At 45.6% G+C, this 20,002-nt stretch overlaps 1 protein-coding gene across 1 annotated transcript in view; it reads right to left on the bottom strand.

Annotated features, from left to right (window-relative positions):
- Csmd2 (CUB and Sushi multiple domains 2) overlaps positions 1-20,002 on the bottom strand; it is a 547,489-nt gene that overhangs the window by 473,776 nt on the left and 53,711 nt on the right. The window contains exon 2 of the mRNA XM_055610909.1: positions 3,588-3,804. Within this exon, the coding sequence (XP_055466884.1) occupies positions 3,588-3,804 (217 nt within the window). The remainder of the gene's footprint in view (positions 1-3,587; positions 3,805-20,002) is intronic.

The following is a 20,002-nucleotide window of genomic DNA, read 5'->3' as shown; positions in this document are numbered from 1 at the left end:
GACAATTTTTATATTGGGAAAATAAAAAAAATTCACTGTGAAGATTCAATGTTTAAAAATATTTATCAGGAGTTGGGGAGGTGCAGTGACTATCAGACCATATTGATCTTGCAAGAGGACTGAGTTCAGTTCTCAGCACACCCCTGTTAGGCAACTCTTGTGTGCCTGTAACTCCAGCCCCAGGAGACCAGATGCCTGGCCTCCATGGGCACCTGCATTCACTTTACATTCATGCAAGCATGCCCGCATGCATGTGCCCCCCCACACAAAAATAATGAATATAATTCTTTAAAAATATAATTGGGTTAGTGAGATGGTTCAGTGGGTATGAGCATTTGCTGTGCAAACATGAGGACCTGAGTTTGAATCCCTAGCACCCGGCTGTGCACAAGCCTATGACCTCACTGCTGTAAGAAAATGGAGACAGAAAGATCTCTGGGACTTGTTGGCTACCACCAGGTTCAGTAAGAGACCCGGGCTCGAATATGGCAGAGAACAACAGAGTGAGACGCCTGAAGTCCTCCTCTGACCTTTCTGCACACAGAAATGCCCACATACATGTGTTCACCACTCACACATGCCGCACACACACATAAAATGTAAAAACGAAAAGATGTATATGCTGAAGATACCGCCTCAAAGCATATAAAGATTTTTTTAACTTGTAAATAGCAGTAATGACAGCAGACAAAAAAGAAAAAAAAAAAAAAAGCAAGCCTGAGACCAGTCTATTGTTTCTCTTGATAAATATCAATTAAACAATAAATAGGAAATTAGAAAAAGCCCACAGGAATAATAATGTGAATTCCCATCCTTCAATACAGAATATTTGATTTTTCCTATACTCATAGAACATTTATAAAATATGGTCTTAAAAGGAAGAAAGAAAATCAACAACCCCCTAAAGTTGAAAGGCATAATCCAATCATAATGCAATAAAACTAGATCATAAGTTTTAAGAGAATAAACAAATAACACTTGAAATTTGAGGGAAAGCCTCCAGAGTCAAAGAAAGAACAAAACTGCAATTAGAAACTCTTTCTGAAATAACAACTACCCATCAAAATTTACAGGATATGGCCAAAGTTGCACTTAGGGGAAAAATGCCTCTTAATGCGTTTATTATCAAACAAGAAATAATGGGACTAATTCAATTCATGAAACCCACAAAGAGCAACGCCAGCCTAAGGTAAGTGGGAGAAAAGAATGGATAAAGATAAAAGCAGAAATCAATATGTTAGATAATGGAGAAAGAATAAAATTGATAGCCCCAGCACTGGAGGTTTTAAAAGACCAATAAAGCAGGAAAATGTCTGTCAAGACTGAGGGAATGGAGAGAACATGGGAACCCATGAAGAAGGAGAGGCAGACCCAGATGCCATGAAGACAGATGCCCACAGTCCTAGGCCCTTATATGACGATGACTGATTTCCTCGACACACACGAAAAACATCAACTGATTCCTCAACAAGGAAACCCGAGTAAAGCAGCCAGATGTAACATGATGATTCAGAAAAATCATCATGGGAGTCCCCGCCTCTGAGAAGCACCACCCTTCCCCTCCCAGGGTGGCACACTCCCATGTTATCTGGGCTCCTTCCTCCTTCTGGTTTGTCCCATGTGGGAGCTACCCAGGGAGCTCAGAGGCAGTGAGATCCTTCCAACCCTTCCTCCTAGCTGATGCTGCCAGACCCTGAAACGAACTGAAATGAACATCAGGAATTCGACAAGGAGGGGAGCCCACACAGGGGGAGCCTACCAGAGAGCAACTGAGTCAGGTAGTGAGTCAGCCTCCTCAGGATAGGCTGCGGCTTAGGGGGAACACCTTCCTGAAGACCTCAACAACATCCATGCCCGTGGCCTGCAAACTTTCCTTAGATGCCCAGCCAGGACATCTGTCACCTGTCCCTTTCAGTGGCCCTCCCTGGCCTCCCTGGAAAACCCAGCCCCACGAGCTACCCTTGTGCCACTTTGCCTGCACAGCCTCCGCTGAGATATCTATGGCTGTCTCCACGTCGGCATGTGAGCTCCATGGCGACGGTGGCTTTGCTCTGCTGACTGCTGTGTCGAGGTTTCATTGACTATCACCTGTATGCCATACCCTGAGCAGTATCACAGGAAGATGGGTGAGCCCTGTCATGCCTGGGAGAAAGTACCCTACCTCTGCTGCAGGCTTCCCAGACTCACTGACACCCTGCACATGAGGTGTGACATAGTCTATGAACATCCTCAAGCCAGCTTAGAGTGTAAGCCTGAGATAGACAAGCTCACCCCCCACATACCCCGGAACTTGGCTAGTGAACAAAAAACCCTTTAGGTCTCTGAGAAGTTTGGATGTTTAAGTGAGAAGGCAGGGCTAAAGCAGAGTGGCAGGCCTCCGGGTCAATGAAACACAGAAAGCTGTTGTGCTGGAGATCTCTGCCCAAAACTCTGCCGTTCCGACAGAGGGTAACACCCTCTCACCCCATCTTCGCCTCTTCCTTCACCTCCTTGTCTTAGGAGGCATCTCAGAGGCCCAACTGTTAGGCTTCTCAGCGCCCCTCTGCTTTTAGCTTCCACTGGACATGATAGAGTTGGAGAAGATGAGGGCCATCCCGAAGATTCAATTCTAGTCCAACAGTCAAGGTATCCAAATGCAAGGGCAATTTTAGCAAATCTCCATGGTTCCAGACCCATGATGCACAACCCAGCACCAACCATAACTCACAGCCTTCTCCAAAGGACTTGGGGCCAGGTGAAAATATAAGCATTTCTCTGTGTGTGGAGGATATACCCAAAAGGCAGACAGATGACAGACAGACAGACAAAGCTGTACTTATGCTGACAAAATCAGTACCAATGAAAAGACTGAAATTTCTCTATTACTTCTTCTGATTTCTGCCCAGTTTTCCCAAGTGTCTGACATGGCCTTGTCTATCGTATTTTTCAAAGTTAAGAGGAAGGAATTAGGAGCCTTAAAAAGAAAAAAACAGAGAAGGCTAGGCATGATGAGTGAGGCCTGCCTGTAACCCCAGCACTCAGGAGACTGAGGCAGGAGGATTACAAATTTGAGGTACTGGGCTACAACAGCAAAACCTTGGTCACAAAACAACAGCAAGCAAGCAGAGGTGTTAAAGGAGGGCCTCATGGAGAGGAAGTTAATCCCTAGTATAAAACTGAGCCCATCAAGGCTCGGAGAGGGGAGGGTCTCACAAGGTCCCGCCCCTCCCTGAGGATTTTAGGTAGTTAATAATTGCTGGAGATGAAAAAGATGCACCTTCTTCAGTGGTGTAGGCAACTGGTAAGGTGTCCATGCTTCAGGCTTTGCCTATGTTCTGGTAGGTAACCCTAATTTAACCCTTTGGTTCAGACACTTACACACTCAGAGACGGGAGATATGAAAGCCGAAGGGGGACTAACTGGAAGATGGAAAGGAAGTGGAAGCAGGAGTGGGTAAAAGAGCAGTTGTGATCAAAATTCATTGTATACGCTATCATGTGTAATTCATGTATGCTAATAGAAACTTAGGTAATAAAGCAGAGGTCTGCTCTTCGTTAAGCTTGGCTCAGGCCCAGCTACTTGCACCAGGGAGGTGGGGAGGATGGTACCTTGTCCGAAGGTTCTCTGCCTGGGGTGGCCCATCAAATACTGACAGGACGTCAAAGTCCTCTTCCAGGGCGAAGGACTGGAACACGAGCTGGATCCTGTGCTGGTCATCCGCGGTGATGGTCCACGTGCAGTTGGCATAATTGGGGTAACCATAAGGGAACCCTGGGCTCTCCACTGTCCCGTTGGGACCCTGAAGTTGGAATGTGCAGTTCTGGCCTGGGAGAGAGAAAGAAAGAACTTCAGTGTGGCTTCCAAGAGCTGGAATACCGTGTCAAAGAACCATCACTTTTCTGAGTACTTCCCATGGGCTGCCCTGGGCATAGCAGGCAGGGAGGGAAGATGAGTAACAGCCAGTACCCACGTGGTACATTGTGTTCCATTATATTGAAGCCTCAGAACAGCTCTCTAAGAGTAAAACTGGTGCTCATAGCTTAAAGTCAGACAGAACCACAGCCAGACTGCATCGCAGATTTTGCAAGCAAGCCAGGGGACCATCTCAAGCCTCCTCCGTTGCCTGCAGCTTCCCTGTTCTCAGCTGATGGCGTCACCCCACCCCCAAGATCCCTAGAAAATACAAGCCAACAATGCGTCTGTCCCCTGCTGCCATCCTTCCTCCTCCACCTAGATGGGATCACTGGAGTCATACACCTCCTGGCCCTTTAAGGACATTTCTTGCACCTGTCCTGTTGTCTCCTCTCCCCTGGGGTCTTCTCATTTCAAATGTGCTCCAGACTCTACCTTTCACAAAAGCAACCCCACACCAGTCCTGTCTCTCTCCTCTCCTGCACAGCCAGACCAACTGGAACCACAGCCTGACTCCTCATCCTTCTCCACGCCCATCAGTCTACCTGCGAGCAGGTGCAGCAAGATCACAGACCAAATGTGCTGGGGATATTGCAACCTGTCTTCCTGCCGAGTGTCCTCTCTGAGGCCCTCATGCTGCTCAGCTGCTGCAGCTCGGGCTGCACTCTGCGTTTGCCAGCTGTAGATCTGGGTCAAACAGAGCTTCAGATAAATGGTAAGTGGGAGGCCAGGAGGGGGCTTAGAGAGGGGGGCAGTTCTTGTTGGTGCTCCCGTACCATTGATGCTGCTACAGCAGGGACCACACTAGAAGCAGCCATGCTGCGGTTTCCTCCCATAGCGCTGTACCCTCTTCCTCTTATCTGACTGCTCTGCTTCCATGGTGGAGCCTCTTATCTTGGTCCAGCCCAGAGGACTTGCCATTCGAGCACCGATGGTGTAGCGCCGCACGGTGCGAGCCAGTTGCCAGCCCTGGGCTCCAGGCCTGACTACTTTGGGATGCACACCCCCTCTTCTTCCCTTGCCTGCTGCTCCTTCACTTAGAGGATGAGATGGTGTCCCAACATGAGGTCTAAACAAGACTGAAAGTGACACCTTTCTCTTCACAGCCCCACGGCCAGTGTCTCTGTCTTTATCTCGCTCCCGCCCCCTCATTTCAAGCTCTTCCTTGGTCTCCAAACTACTCCTCCATGTACTCTGGTCCTTCCCACCTTTTTCACTTCTCATTCCGAGGCATCTTTCCATGACAGAACTAGAACCGAGCCAACCCTATCACCGCTGTCTCCAGTATCCATCAGCTCCTCTCTGCTCTTCAACAAGGAAAGAAAACTGATGTCCATGGGGGTCTCTGCATGGTTTGATGCTTTGAAATCTCTCCCTTCCTACATTTAGCTTTCTAGCCAAAGCGTCCCTCAGTCCTGTATGTCTATATTTTCTCACTATGCTGCCAGAGGACTCAGCAGTGTGCTAAGGCCATGCTGCCTTCACCTGTGTTGGCCAACACTTAGCATACCAGCATACTTCCATTCTTTTGTTTGAGGCTGCAAGCCCAAGAACAGAAACCATGTGGGTTGAAATCTTACAGTCTCAGTAACAGGCAGGCACACAGTCAGTTCGAAATCAGCTAGTAGGGCCTTTGTAGTCAGACAGTGTTTGTCTAGGCAACTCTGAGTTCACCTTCATTGACTCGACATTCACAATAGCCACACGTGGCAGACACTAGTAATATCTTCACTTACAGAGGCTGAATTAGAGCAGAGAGGAATTAAAGAATGGGGCCAGGGCTACCATTGCTCAGTACTGGGACTTCACACAGGCTGGCCACTTCCTCTAATGATGGTGCTGATAAGTTGACTCAACACTAATTTTTTAAAACCACCTTAGGGATTAACTGACAAAGGATACTTAATCTCTAAAATGACTTTACTATTAAAAAAAATCTCTTAATACAAAGTATTCCATTAAGGGGGGAAAAGTGAAGGGCTTCTGAATAAATGCTAAAGAGGCATTTAATAAAATTAGACATGTAACTCTGATTAAAGTAAGCATTCAGAACAGGGGAGAAGAACACTGCCTTTCCATTAATCAGTCCCTTACACTGTACTTTAGGTGAAACACCCGATAGGCATCAGAAAATGAGACAGAGATGTCAGCATCCTCCCGAGGACCACGTGCCTGCCTGGAAAAGCTCAGCGTGCAACACCAGAGAAATAAACAAGAAAAGAGGACGGATGCAAAGAGATGGCTGGCAGATGGCATGTTAATATGCCCAGGAAGTCCAGGAGAATCGATCATGAAGCTATTAGAACTGAGAAGAGATTTCAGCAAAGTAACCCAATGCAAAACTGTACAAAAGTCAATAAGGTTCATATCTGCCAGTCAGAGATGAAAGAGGGAAGGTGAAGGTCCTTTCGTGGCAACTACAAAGTGTGCAGCACACACGGAAACAAACTTAGGGAGACTTGCGTAGGCAGGCTCGCAGGTGTAGTTCAGGATGCAGGGATCACCTAATGAGAATAAAGCCCTGAGATTCTACCTTAGTGTCCTGAAACAAAGGGAGGGAGGGATGGTGGGAGGGAGAGAGAGATGGAGGGAGGGTCTAAGTAAGGAATGGAGAGAGGAAGGGAAGCAGGAAGAAATGGAGAAAAAGAAGGAGGGAGGGAGGAAGGAAAAAAGAAGGGAGGAGGAAGGTTGGAAGGGAGGGAGGGAGTAAAAAAACGTGTAATCACTTTATGGAAAAGAGTTTTACAGAAGGATTTTTTTTTTTTTTTTAAATCAGAGGAACTGGGAAGAAATGATGTAGTCTTGAGTGGAAAAACCTAACTACCGAAAGGTTAATTTATAATATTAACCTCTCAAAAATTATTGAAAAGTTAATTTATCCGCCTGATGTAATGCTCATCAAAAGCCCAAGGCCATGTTTTAACTCTGAGAAAATGACACCTAAATTTAACCGGAAAAATAGGTTATGTGGACAGTGTATTGTCTTTTAAAGGGTAGAAAATTTAGTATTCTTATAATAAGGGATGCTAAATCGTATAATGAATGCCATGTGGAAACTGTGTGGGGGAGGGGGTTCTCAGTGCACAGATAGAATGTGAAGTAATGCTGCCAAAAAAAAAAAAAAAAAAAGCACCTAATACGCACAAAAACTAAGATGAGCATAGCCAAACTTTGGGCAGAGTGCAGGGAATCTTACAGAAGAAGGGGGAGATGGAAAGACCTGGAGGGGACAAGAGCTCCACAAGGAGAGCCACAAAACCAAAAAATCTGGGCCCAGGGGTCTTTTCTGAGACTGAGACTCCAACCAAGAACCATGCATGGAGATAACCTAGAACCACTGCACAGATGTAGCCCATGGCAGCTCCGTCTCCAAGTGGGTTCCCTCCTAGTAAGGGGAACAGGGGCCGCCTCTGATGTGGCTGGCTCTCTTATCAGCTCCCCATGAGAGGGGAGCAGCCTTACCAGGCCACAGAGGAAGACAATGCACCCAGTCCTGATGAAACCTGATAGGCTAGAGTCAGATGGAAGGGAAGGAGGACCTCCCCTATCACTGGATTAGGGGAGGGGCATGAGAGGAGAAGAGGGAGGGAGGGAGGGCAGAGTTGGGAGCAGAGGGAGGAGGCTACAGCTGGGATACAAAGTGAATAAATTGTAATAAATTTAAAAATAAATAAAAAAAACTGAGATGAGTTGTTTTTTTAATCAATAAAAACAGAAAAAATCAAAATAATTAACTATTTCAGAAAAGAATTATCTTCTGAATTCAGACAATATAGAAAAGTAAATTGCATATGGAATAAAGGACTAACAAAATGCTAAAAACAAAATACCCATGTTATAAAGTTATCAGATAAAATACAAATAAAAGAATAGCCATGGTTCCCTAATTTTCTGAACGGTACTGTAAGATTAACAGTTTTATATAAAAGTGAGTGTGTGTATGTGTATGTTTGAGTGTATATATGTGTGAGTGAATGTGAGTTTGTGTGGGTATGTGTGTGTATGTGTGTGTGAGTTTGTGTATGTGTGTGTCAGAGAGTTGTTTGAAGTGAACAAAATCAAAAGGCATGCAAACATTGGGTTGAAAAAGAATACCTTCATTGTGGAAAGAATGAGTGTTACTAATAACAGGGAACAGAACAAACACTACACATGAACACTGCAAAGGGACAAGAAAGCTCACAAATGAAGAGAAGCCAGACATCCAATTGCAAGAATAATGAAGCAAAGCGTTCATTTTACAGCTTTCCAAAACACCCAAGTGCCCCTCCCTGAACACCCCCTTTTTGCTACAGGCACCAAGACTGCTTCACCCCGGAACCTTAAAAGTCGGGTGAAAGCACAGTGACGTGACTGCATTAAGCCACTGATGACTCACTCCTCTAGGTCAATCCTGTGGTAAGCCGTGGAGCCTAGATCATGCACCAGAACAGCCTTCATCCACCCATGGAAGCGAGGCTTTAACTGTACTCATTTAAGGAGTACCTACAGTGTTTCTGATATAGACCTCACAGAGGCTTCAGCTTAGTATCTGACTTCATTCGTGCCTAGTCCAACCACTGCTACCAACACTACCACCGTACACACTGCCAGAGATGGCTTCCCCGCTCAGACCCGCCCAAGCCTGGAGACACTGACTTGGAATCCGGTTATGATCTCTCCTGCCATAAACAGAGAAGCTGAGGGCCCCAGGACATGGATCCCAGAAACACTGTCCATGTAATAGGACAATAAAGGTGAAAGAGATGGAGGCAGAAGACAGAGACAACAGAGGAAGAGACCCAGAGGGTGATTCTTAGAGAGGAAGGTGACAGAAAGTGGAGGATGCCATTGAGAGACCGTGATGAGGGTTTTGGAGGAGGTCACTCAGTTTGATACCTAAATGGTCCCTCTGGAAGTTAAGATGTTATAACGTTAGAGCTCAGTCCTGGCCCGGCACATCCCCAGTGCCCGGAATTCAATCACCATTTGCTGCGAAGATACATGAATTACAGCAAAGGTGAGCAGGAGGGCTTGAGAAAGGTGAGCAGAAGCTAGGCTGTACCAGGCAGACGCAGGATTGGCTGGCAAGAGGGTGCAAGGCCACCGTGTGTGAAATAATAACATACATTTCGTTCTTTGTAAAGCACTTGAAATTACAGGCAAGGTTTAAAAGGATGAAATGATTTTAATCTCGCATTCCTTCAGAGGCAATGGCTATTTATATTTTCGTTTCCTAAATTTTTTTTTCCATGCACAGTTAAAATTGTTTAGACTGGACAGCGCATATCCTTTGGAGGGCCTTGCAGTAAATGATTATTCAACCTCAGATTACAAAAGGCAATGTCTTTATAATACACATAGATACACAGGCATAAATGAGTTCATTTACAGCCTCGTCCGTTAGGAGTCCCTTGCTCTACAGACTGAGCTAGAAGGGTGCCCCGTACTCCCTCTCTTAAGCACCAATCAGAGTTACCCAAGTCAGTATCCAGGATGGTGACCACTCCCCCACCCACCCCCAACACACCATCCCCTCCTCGCTCATGTAAGCATATGGACATATTCTGGGAGAAATTTTATGATTTTGTTTTCTAAAACGAGATTGCAGTTTAGCTCGTTTCTCTGCAACTTGCTTCCTAACTTAACAATACGGCGGGGACACCTTTCAGTTCAGTAGCTACAGATCTAACTTATTTCTTATATAAATGCATAATATTGCCTGGCATGGATGTGTCTCAGTGTATTCAGGCACTCCTCTGAGTATGGCCATTCGGGTCATTTCTTGGTTTTCTTTTGTAACAATTCAGTAAACACAACATGAGCTTTTTCTCCCCCAAGATACCGAAACTGCTCATAAACTGCATTTTTAAAACGATGCCTAACATCCCAGTGTATGGTTATCCTAGAGTTTACTCAACCATTCTATTGTCAGCCATCTGAATTGCTTCTGGATCATTTCTTTTTTTTTTTTTTTTAATCCTGCTTATAAACACAACCTGGACTTGAGCAAGGTCTGGTGACGGGGCGCCAGGCTGTGCAGAGGAAAACAGGTTTCCATGGCCAGAAGCCCAGAATGAGCGTCCATTTATGCAACCACTGCACCCAGCTCTGCTGTCTGCTGGGGTGCTGTAATTACAGGCTGACTGACCTCTGCAGTGGGCACCGCTGGGCATGGTTAGAAAGGGGTGAAAGCCGGTTCACTTGGAAGTCTCCCTGAAATCGAATGGATGTCAGTGAGTTAACCAGTGCAGCTGCTGCAGCCAGAAATACTGATGAAGCGGGAGCCAGGACTCATGTAGCCAGGCACCTTTTCCTATACGGTGGTGGGGAAAGAAAAAGGAGGGGAGCTTGAATCTCTCTTCCAGTAACCACAATGATTCTCCACGCTCTCGGGCTCTGGTTGATACAGTTACCCTACAAAGCCGAGACAGGAGAACACCCCAGAAAACTGGATGAGATTTTGTTGGTGGTGGTTTTTAGATAATTTCTCTATGACAAACCTTCAAACATTCAGGGTGCTGGGTCAAAGAGGATGAACATCCCTGAGGCCTTCGCCTCTAGATTTCCAAAGTATCCTCTAGAATGTGTGCCAATTATGTTCTCATCACCATGTCTCTAAATGCCTATCTCGGGGTGTCTTTGGCAGCATTGTGGACTTTCTTACTGAGATGGTTTTGCTAGCTTGGTTGAATCAGAAACTACATCTATTTTTCACCCTTTGTGTGTGTGTTTCCAAGAACACGTGTGTGTATTCATGTGTGTGAGTGTTTGCATATGTATGTGTCTTATATATGGGGATTTATATTCAATTATACATGCCCATGAGCAAATGTGCAGAGAAAAGAGGAGGACATTAGCGTCCTCTTTACTCCCCTCTGTAGTGACAATTTTGGAATTTTTGTTTCTTTTAAAAACACAGAAATATTATAAGAATGTTTTTGTTTCAGTCCTAGGTGTGGGAAGATAGGGCTGCTTGGCAGCAGCTGACTATGATTTGCCTCGTGCTCTAGCAGAGGTGTGATTCTGCCAGCTGCAGATGGTTTCTGTGATGGTGTGATGTTTGGAAATCTAGGTGCTTTTCAGAGGGGATATAAATGCTAGGGCCCCGAGAGACAGAATGGATTGTTGTTGGTTGGTTGGTGGTTGCTGTTGGTCATGGTTTGTTAAGTCGTGTGCAAAGAAGAAACAACAAGAAGAAATTAGATATCCTGAGGACGAAGACCAAATTTGTCCTAAGGAGCTTGACAGCTTTAATCAGCATTAAGTAGTCTAATGATAGTGATATGCCCCCTTTCCAACCCCTGACTTTACTCAGGGATCTCTTTCCTTCCCTCTCTATCCTGTTTCTCTCTTATCTAGTGTTAGGGGGTTGAAAGGGTGAGAGGGGGCTAGAGAAGGATGGAAGAAAAAAGATCCCACAAAGTCGCTAAGACCAGTTGCAGCCCACCACATCGTTCCTTTGAGACACGGTCTGTCACTGAACCTGGAGCTGGCCTAGTGCCAGCAAGCCCCAGTGCTCCTCCTCTCTACCTTCCATGGTACTGGGGATACAGACTCATATATAACCATGCCTGGCTTTTTACAGGGGTGCTGTGGATTTGAACTCATGCTCATGTGGCAAGCGTTCTTAATCACTAAGCCATCTCTCCAAACAGGCTTTCCTTTTCTTTTTGTCTCCTTTCTCCTCTCTTCCTCCATTCCCTGTTTCTCTTCCATTTCTTCTCACTCTTTTTTACTTTTTGGAGTCTCCCTGTAAAGCCCAGGCTGGCTTGAAACTCCTGATTCCCCTGCCTCCGTTGGTATTGTAGACACGTACCATTGTATAACACTTCACCTTTTCCTAATCATTTTAATTCTTCCTCTTGGGAGTCACCTATGTGATGAAATCCTTGGCTCATTTTTCATTATAATTTTTCTAGTTGATTTACATATTTATATATCATGTATATTATATGTAAATCCTTTGTGCATCCCATGTGACTTTTAATCTTATTGCATTTGAATAGAGAGTGCTCAAAATTTTCTGCACTCAATTCTTGCATCAGGCCTTTCTGCTTCTTGTCAGTTTGTATTCACCCTGTAGAATCAAGCTTTTAATCTTCCATCATGTTTGTTGCCAGCATTGTTTTCCACCTGGTTGTGTGGCTTTCGTTTTGCTTAGATTCCTCACACAGATTAAAACATTCAGCTTTTATGAGCAGGCACACTTATCTTTCTCATCCTCAGTAATGTTCTTCCTTTATTTACATTGACAAAGTCACTCAACCAGGCATAACAGTCAGCAGAAAAAAAAAAAAAAGACAAAATTCTTCCCTGACCCCCCAAGCCTTAAGGTACCCACCTCTTGTGTCCTACTTTTTTCTTTCCCGATCACCTGTTACTGTGCGTCTGGGATGCTCCCACACCTACCACCTGTTGTGCATCTGTGATGCTCCCGGAGCCCATCACATCCCCTCCTCATGACTCTGGCAAGTTCTGGTCCTTCAGCCCACCAAATCTCCTGCTTCCGCAGCAGGTCTGGTTGACACTCTCAGTTCTTTCAGGATTTCAAGCTAGTGTCATGCTTTCAGGAGGTCACCATGAGTGAAGTCCGGGCCTTACTATTCTACTCCAATGATCCCAGCACAAGGGCCTGTGACTTGTATATTGTAACAATCTGCATGGCCAACTGGTCTCCAAAGGTGCCCCTCCATGACATCATAGCCCTGTTTATTCTCTGCAGTTTCTCAGTCCCCTGATCCCACATCTGGCCCTTAGCAGATGTTCATAGAGGCTGAAAGAAAGAATGAATGAATGAATGCTAATTGCCCACCCAGCTCTGCACACAGGCTACTCCTCACCAAGCTAACTGCAGGCACTTACAGCTTCATTGCCTCCTCCAGAAACCTGCTCAGAATTCTCAAGGCAGCCTCAAGTACCCTGTTGCCCGATCATCACTCATTCTGAACACCGTTGCTTCCACGGATGGTGATATAATGACATGTGTATGTGGCTGTCTTCATCAAGAGGCTCCTGGAGATTGTATTCAGATTGTTTTTCTAGTACCCAATCCAGTAATACTTAGCTGTAGCAGAAACTCAGTACATAGCTTTTGAGTAGATGACTGAATGAGATGAATGAATATTATAACATTCAGAAACAAACAAACAAACATCAACTTCACTGGCCTATATATGGGTTATTTGGGTGGTGGCTTAATGAACAGGTTACAATGATAAAATCTGGAAGCAAAAGCCTTGCATTCAAATGTCACGTTTGCCACTTAGTGCCATATGAGCTATTTATTTAAACTCTTTCAGACTTAGTTTCAATGCTTTGATAGTGCTTGCCATATAAACCTGACAACCAGAATTCAATCCCCGGAACCCGTGGTGGAGGGAGAGAACTGACCCTCAAGTGTTGACCTCTGACCTCCACACGCACTGTGATACATGCACAAACAAGCCTCAATAAATAATACTTGAATAAACAAATAACTTGAAAACCCACTTCTGCGATGGCGGGTACAGACAAGTGTGGTGGCCACAGCAACATAGCTAAACACTCAGTATAGCCCTTGGCACACAATAAATAATCAATAAATACAAGCCAACCCTTCAGGAAAGACTTGTACCATTCTTACTGAAAGTCTTACCCCATCTTGCTCCAGTTATGTCCAGAAAGTTTATGTGCTTTTTGTTGCCCTAGTGAATAACATTTTTTCCTACTTTTTTTCTAACTGTTATTACCAATATACAGAAAACCTATTGATTTTTATGTATTCATCCCTTGGCCAACGTGGCTCTTAATTCTAAAATTTCTCAGTTGATTCCCTTAGGCGTTTTAGGTACACAATTGTGTTGTCTACAAATAATGATAATTTTTGAGGAGTTAGCTCTTTGGAGAAATTTGGCAGGAAAATTCAATTCAATTCTGTAAATATTTATTGACTGATAAGGTCAATTTTGGACAAATTTAGTTGGAGATACCAGTGGGACAGGCAGGCGAAGATGGCCAGAAGGCAATTAGACTGGAGACTGGAGTCTGGGAGCGCGGTCTGGGCTGGAGATATGGATTCGTCAAAGCCTTGTAATTAATGAACCTGACTGAAGAGGAACTTCAGGAGATGGTGGCAGATGCTGAATAAATCATCATGACCGAAGGTGTCCCACTGGCCACAGGGACACCATTAAACACCTCCAGTATGCTGCCCGCCACTGGCCATCTCTATGATGCTTCTTGGCAGGACGCTTTGGATGCAGATGGCAGAGGCTGGGCCCAGCAGCATTGATGGCTCTTCAATAATACCCAAGGAAAGGACCAAGAACTCCTCAGTAAGGGATGCTGGTGGCCAGCCTCAGCTTGACCCCTCTCACTGTGCCTCTCATGTTTTCATACATCATGAACAGATTCCTCACTCTGAATTCGCCTGGTCCTTTCAGGCTAGGTCCTTTGCCTGGTGTGCCCTTCTCTGCTGTGCCTACCTAATTGTTCCATGCACAATCTATGGACCATCTCCTCAGAGTCTTCCTAGTGTGACCAGCAGATAAGCGACTCTCCCCTCGACCCCCGCTTCTTTACAGTCAAACTTCCTCCACACAGTTCTTCTCTCAATCCAGCTCAATCTTCCTTCATCCTGAATACGGCACGAAAATTAGTTCCATCCAGATTGTGTGGGCTTCCCTTGTTCTGACTCAGGGTTCCCTGGTCTGTTCTTCACCTTGCTCGACTGACCGGGGAGTATCATCACCTCGTCAGCCTAGCTCTTGGTTCCACACTGTTTACATGGAAACCTCACTAGTGTCCCAGGTGGAAACGGGTTTCTCTTCCCTTTCTGAGAAACAAAGACACCCTGCCACTCTTGCCTAAAGCCTTTCAGCTGTCCTTCCCTTGATCCCAAGCATGGTATCACGATTCCTCCTGAGCCAGTTCTTGCTCGTTCCCCAGACTTTGCATTCTGCCACCTCTTAAAGGGCACCCCAGCAGGAGTCAGAGTCCTTCGGGGTGCACTGATGCCCCATGCTGTCACTCCCTCTGAGACCTGTAACTTACCCATTCTTCTGATTGAAACATTCTCTCTTTGTATTGAAACATTCTCTCTTGCTCTCACCAACTCCACTGAGAACCTCCTGACTCCCACACTAAGTGGTACCCACACACACAAGTACTCTGATGTGTGCTCTTAGAGCATCTCCATTGGATCTTAACACATTGTTTAGCATCAGTCTTTCCTGAGATGAGGGTTCCTTGAGGGTACGGACCATGTGCTGGCCCATTGCACCTACCCCCAGGAGAGTGTGTTACTTCTTCACACTGCTTCAGTGTCCATTTGGAATAAAGGGTTGAGTTTCTTATAGCAGAAGGATCCTTATGTGCCCTGATGCAATTCTCTAATCTTCCCTTTCCTCATGTGATACATCCAGATTACAGCCTTGGCCACCTGCCTAAGGGACAGTGAGATATGACCTACTTAACTAAGTTGCTCCATTGGCCCCTAAATCCCACATGGACTGTGTAGATCTTGGCATGAGCTCCAGGAACTTGAGCCTGCTTGCTCAAAATCTACCAATCATCACATCTGATGGAGAACCGACCTGAATAACACGCTGGATCCCAATAAAGGCCTTGACTCAACGGTTATTTTCTCTGCCCAGAGTTCCCCACCCTATGAGCGTGTATGTCCCCCACAATCCTCCCTTCTCATTGGTCCTATGAGACAGGCTGCTCTCTTCTCTCTATAAACAATGCTGAGCAATGCGGGCAGTGTAAGAGATGAGCTCCACTTCCAGGATTTCAAACACTCTGTTGCGCTGCTCCCTGGATGCCTCACCTGACGGGCACACCCGAGCCTATGTCTCCTCCCTGTTGGCTCTCCTAAAGAAGAGCTGTTGTGGTATTAATACATCAATAAGACAACAGTCAGACAAGAGAAACCACATATGCCAATGTGCCAAGTCTCCTTTGAGAGGATCACAGGCTGAGTCATTAGGGTACCTGCCAGAACAAAAGAGGTCCTATGAAAGACACCTTGGAAACATCCACGAGTGTCTTCCATAGGTCCCATCAGGACAGGGCTAAAGCTTAGAGCCACTCCCCTGAAAGAGGGACCAAAAGGCCAGATTAGAAGAAGATGTATCAGCTGGCAGCCAGCACACTGCCTGGCACCCAGAAGCACCTTGCACGTAAGTTCACCAGGTCGCGTCCAACTGCCCTTCAGCCACAGAGAGGCTTCAGTACACCCCATCTCTGCAATCTTGGTGCTCAGTCCACACTCAAGTATGCAGAATAGATGTGCAGTGGGCGTTATAGGAAACAGTGGTCATGGGTGTTTCTAGTGAAGTTGCACCCTACTTGGCCCCAGCAGACTTAATAATAAGAGGTGTCCAAGCTGGCTAAGCGGCTAGCCCGGCCCAGTGGTTCTCAGTCCCAGCACATCTGAAGAGCCTCTGTCACGGGATAGTTCCTATGCACAAAGAAAGCTTAGTCTCATCAGTGGCCTCCATCTACTGGACGAGCTGTATACTAACTACCTCCAACAACCACAAACAGCTTCAGAATTGACAAGTACCCCTTGGTGAGGGTTGGGGGGATCATACCCAGTTGAAAATTGCTCTATTTGTCTAATGCACACGGGGACCTATTGCCACAATTTTTTTTTTCGTTTACTTTTCAGAAGATTTTCTTCACCTTTTTTGTGCCATGGTGACCCCTTGAGCAGCCTGGTGACCCCTCTGCAAAGGACATCTTCAAATGTATAAGAAAAAGATATGAATGATTTCAAAAGATGCTGAACTACAGTTTTCAAAATATCTTGAGATTTTGTTATACAGTAATAGAGCTCTGCCTTTGTCTGAGCAGTGCCATCATGATCTAGCACCAAAGTGATAACAGTGTCATTTGAAGCAATTTATGTGGAGGTGGCTTTAGCGACTGTGATATCTTATGGAAATAACCTATGATTATATCGGGGGCAAATACACAGGTACAGCTAACCCTAATGTGCTCTGTTTCAAATAAAGATGTAATTTCCCCCATCCAAGTTAGGGACTCCCCAGATTCCGGTGAGGACCTTGGAGGCCCAAGCCAAATTCAGTCTCTCCTTCAGAGGGGCTGAGGAGGGCTGCCTGCTTCCAGGTGGCTTTGGTTTCTGGCAGAGCTAGTGGGCAATCGGGAGGTGGGGGAGGTGAAGGGAGGCAGAGATTGTAAAATAGCCCTTTGCAATGGCTGTTACACCTCTGGCCTCCTCAAGGTGAAGGCCTTGAATTCTTCAAGGTTTAAAAAAAAAAAAAACCCATCCAATGAAATTATGTCATTTACAGAAAAATGGATAAAGCTAGAGAGGCCAGAAAAGCCAGACTTGTACAGAAAAAAAAAAATATCACGTTTTCAAGGTATTATATATGAAATTTAGATTTTTTTAAAAAAAATAAACAAAACATATAGCTGATAAAGTGATTGCTGCTGCAAACATGAGGACTTGAGTTCATATTCCTGTGCTCATGATGTCATTATAATTATAATGACAACAATAAAAGAACAATAACCTAATGCTTCTGTGAATGTGTGTAACTCTGGTGCTGGGAGGGGGCAGTGGGCTTAAAAAAAAAACTAAAGTGCAGGGAGAGTGCTGGAGAAGCATATCCGATGTCATCTTCTTAGCGCCATGTGCATAAATATAAGCAGATTCCTCACCTTCCATACACACACACACACACACACACACACACACACACACACACACACTTTCACTAAAGTAAGAAAATGAAAAGGAGATTATTTGAGAAGGAAAGGAGAAGAGGAAAGACAAGAAAGTGCAGTTGGAGGGGGGGTGAGTTTGACTACAGTGCACAGCACACATGTATGACAATGTTAAAACTAAACCCATTCTTTTGTCCTGTTAATAGATGTTGAGAAAACCGGTGCAAGGGAAACACTTCCATGTTAAACTGATAGCTGAGGAAGAGCTAGGATTCAAACCCAGACCGTAAAAAACAAAGCTCAGGACATCCCACCCCACAGCCCCTCCCCTTCCAAGGACCCGTGTCTCCCAAAGCCACAGCCCTGGCTGTGTTCTGCACCTAGCACTACGGGTCAGAGCCTGGGAATTAGTAGGAAGAGCTGGGCACCGTCATAGTGCTTTCAGGGACATGGAAACAAAGCGGGGGCTCTTTCATCCTCTCAACCTGAGGACATGAGCAACAAAGGCAGGAGACAATGGCTGGTAGGAGGGGCAAGGCAGCAAGCTTGCCCCTGGACCACAACCAATTGCTCTGTGGGAATAATCCCAAAGCACTTGGCATCCTAATTCTACCTCCAGGCTCTCGGGTTCTCTTGGACACACTGAGCATGGAAGCCATCACCGTGGACCAAATGCAATCTTCTCTGCCTGGCCGTCCAGATGCCGCTTGTTTTCATGAACATCAGCTGCCACAAGCCAGGGGCTGTTCTCTGTTGGGGGAATCCTGGACTCTGGACTGCAGTGACATCTCTTTTCTGCTGGGGGCAGACTCTTGCTGATTGGGTTATGCCATGTCCCTGGGCTGCACTAACCAAAGGACCCAGGTATGTCTGGGGACAGGTATCTCTGCCAGTCTGCGGCAGCTCCTTGCTAGACCTTTTAGAATGAAAGCAGGACGCTATCACTGAATTGTCTGATTCTGAGAAGATACCTGGGCTATGGTTTTGGCCCAAGGCAGAAAGGCTAAGCAGAAGGATCAACATCCAAAACTCCAAGGCTCAGTTCATCCCATTTCCAAATCTGAAGAACAGTATTGGTTACCCATTATGTCCAGGGCATGACCGCAGCTCTCCTGGAGCGCTGGGTCTTGTCATAGGTCATTCCATGTTTTTTTCCTGCCTTCTGCATTTTACATGTCAGCAGTCCACTTCATAACCCTCACAACCGAATTAGATGGGCACTATTACAATTCTCATTTCACAGATAAGAAAACCAAGATTCAGGAAGACTGGGCAACTTGCCCAAGATCAGTAGCTAGTAGGTTACAGAAGCAGAAATTAACAATAGGTAATAAGAGGCAAAATTCTATGTCCTTATCCACTACTGCATCATTCATGATGGATGGGTGGGTAGATGGATGGATGGATGGGTGGATGGATGGATGGGTGGATGGATGGATGGATGGATGGATGGGTGGATGGATGGAAAAGGCAAGTCGATACTTATTTTGGACAATGTAGGAAGCTTACCCTCTTCCTGCAGTACTCTCGGCATATATTTGGCTTAAGGGACTCTTTCCTCAGCATTGGTCATATCAAATGCAACTTCTAGGCTTCTGCCTGCCCACTGTCTGTCATTTGGCGCATGAGCCCTGAACAGCAAGTTCTGACACGGCAACCCAGAAGAAGCCACACAGGGAAGGCAGTGCACAGAGGACTTCCCAGGAGGAAAATCAGAAAACAGCAACAGTAATTCGGCAAACAGAAATGAACTGACATGAATGTAAAAGCACAGTAGGTTTGCTCCCAAATCCACAGTCAGGCTGTGGCTCTTCACAGCACTCGTTTTATAATTGTTGAATGAACAGATTAATATGTGCCAGTCACCCGTGCCTTCACCTACTTATTTTGTTTCTGCATTTGTAGCTTTATCCATTAAAAACCCATGGACACTGTTGGCCCTGATCTTTTCATAGCGGAAGTGGCCTCAGTCCAAAGGGTAGGAGACCAGTAAGCTTTTTGCCTGCATGAGAATTAGGCAATGGATAAAGGCACTTGGTCCAAGCCTGAATTTAAAACTCTTGTGACATACATGTTGGAAGGAGAGAATCAAGTCCCACAAGTTGCCCTCTGACCCTCAAAACACACTATGGCATGTATATGTATGTGCTCATGTGTGTGTGAATGTGTACACACAAACACTAGACAAATGCAATGAGAAGTTGTTGATTAGAATGAATAGCAAAATTCTTGTATAAGAGAAAATAATCTCTAAGTCTGGGCTTTTAACTCTGCTACTTACTATCAAGGAGTACGGCTGAATCCCTCAGTTACCTCAAGCCCCAGTTCTGTCAATAACAAGGGGGTCTCAAAGTCACCCTCACTTAGCTGCCCCCAGGACTCTGACCCAGATAAACATTGGTGCCTTGCTGTCCTGTCCATGGTGCTGAAGCACTAAAGTCCCAGGATATGA

The sequence above is a fragment of the Psammomys obesus genome, unplaced genomic scaffold (genome assembly GCF_907164565.1).
Source record: "Psammomys obesus unplaced genomic scaffold, mPsaObe1.curated_primary_1811, whole genome shotgun sequence".
In the NCBI taxonomy this organism is placed as follows: Eukaryota; Metazoa; Chordata; class Mammalia; order Rodentia; family Muridae; genus Psammomys; species Psammomys obesus.
This window is presented reverse-complemented; position numbering and strand designations above follow the sequence as displayed.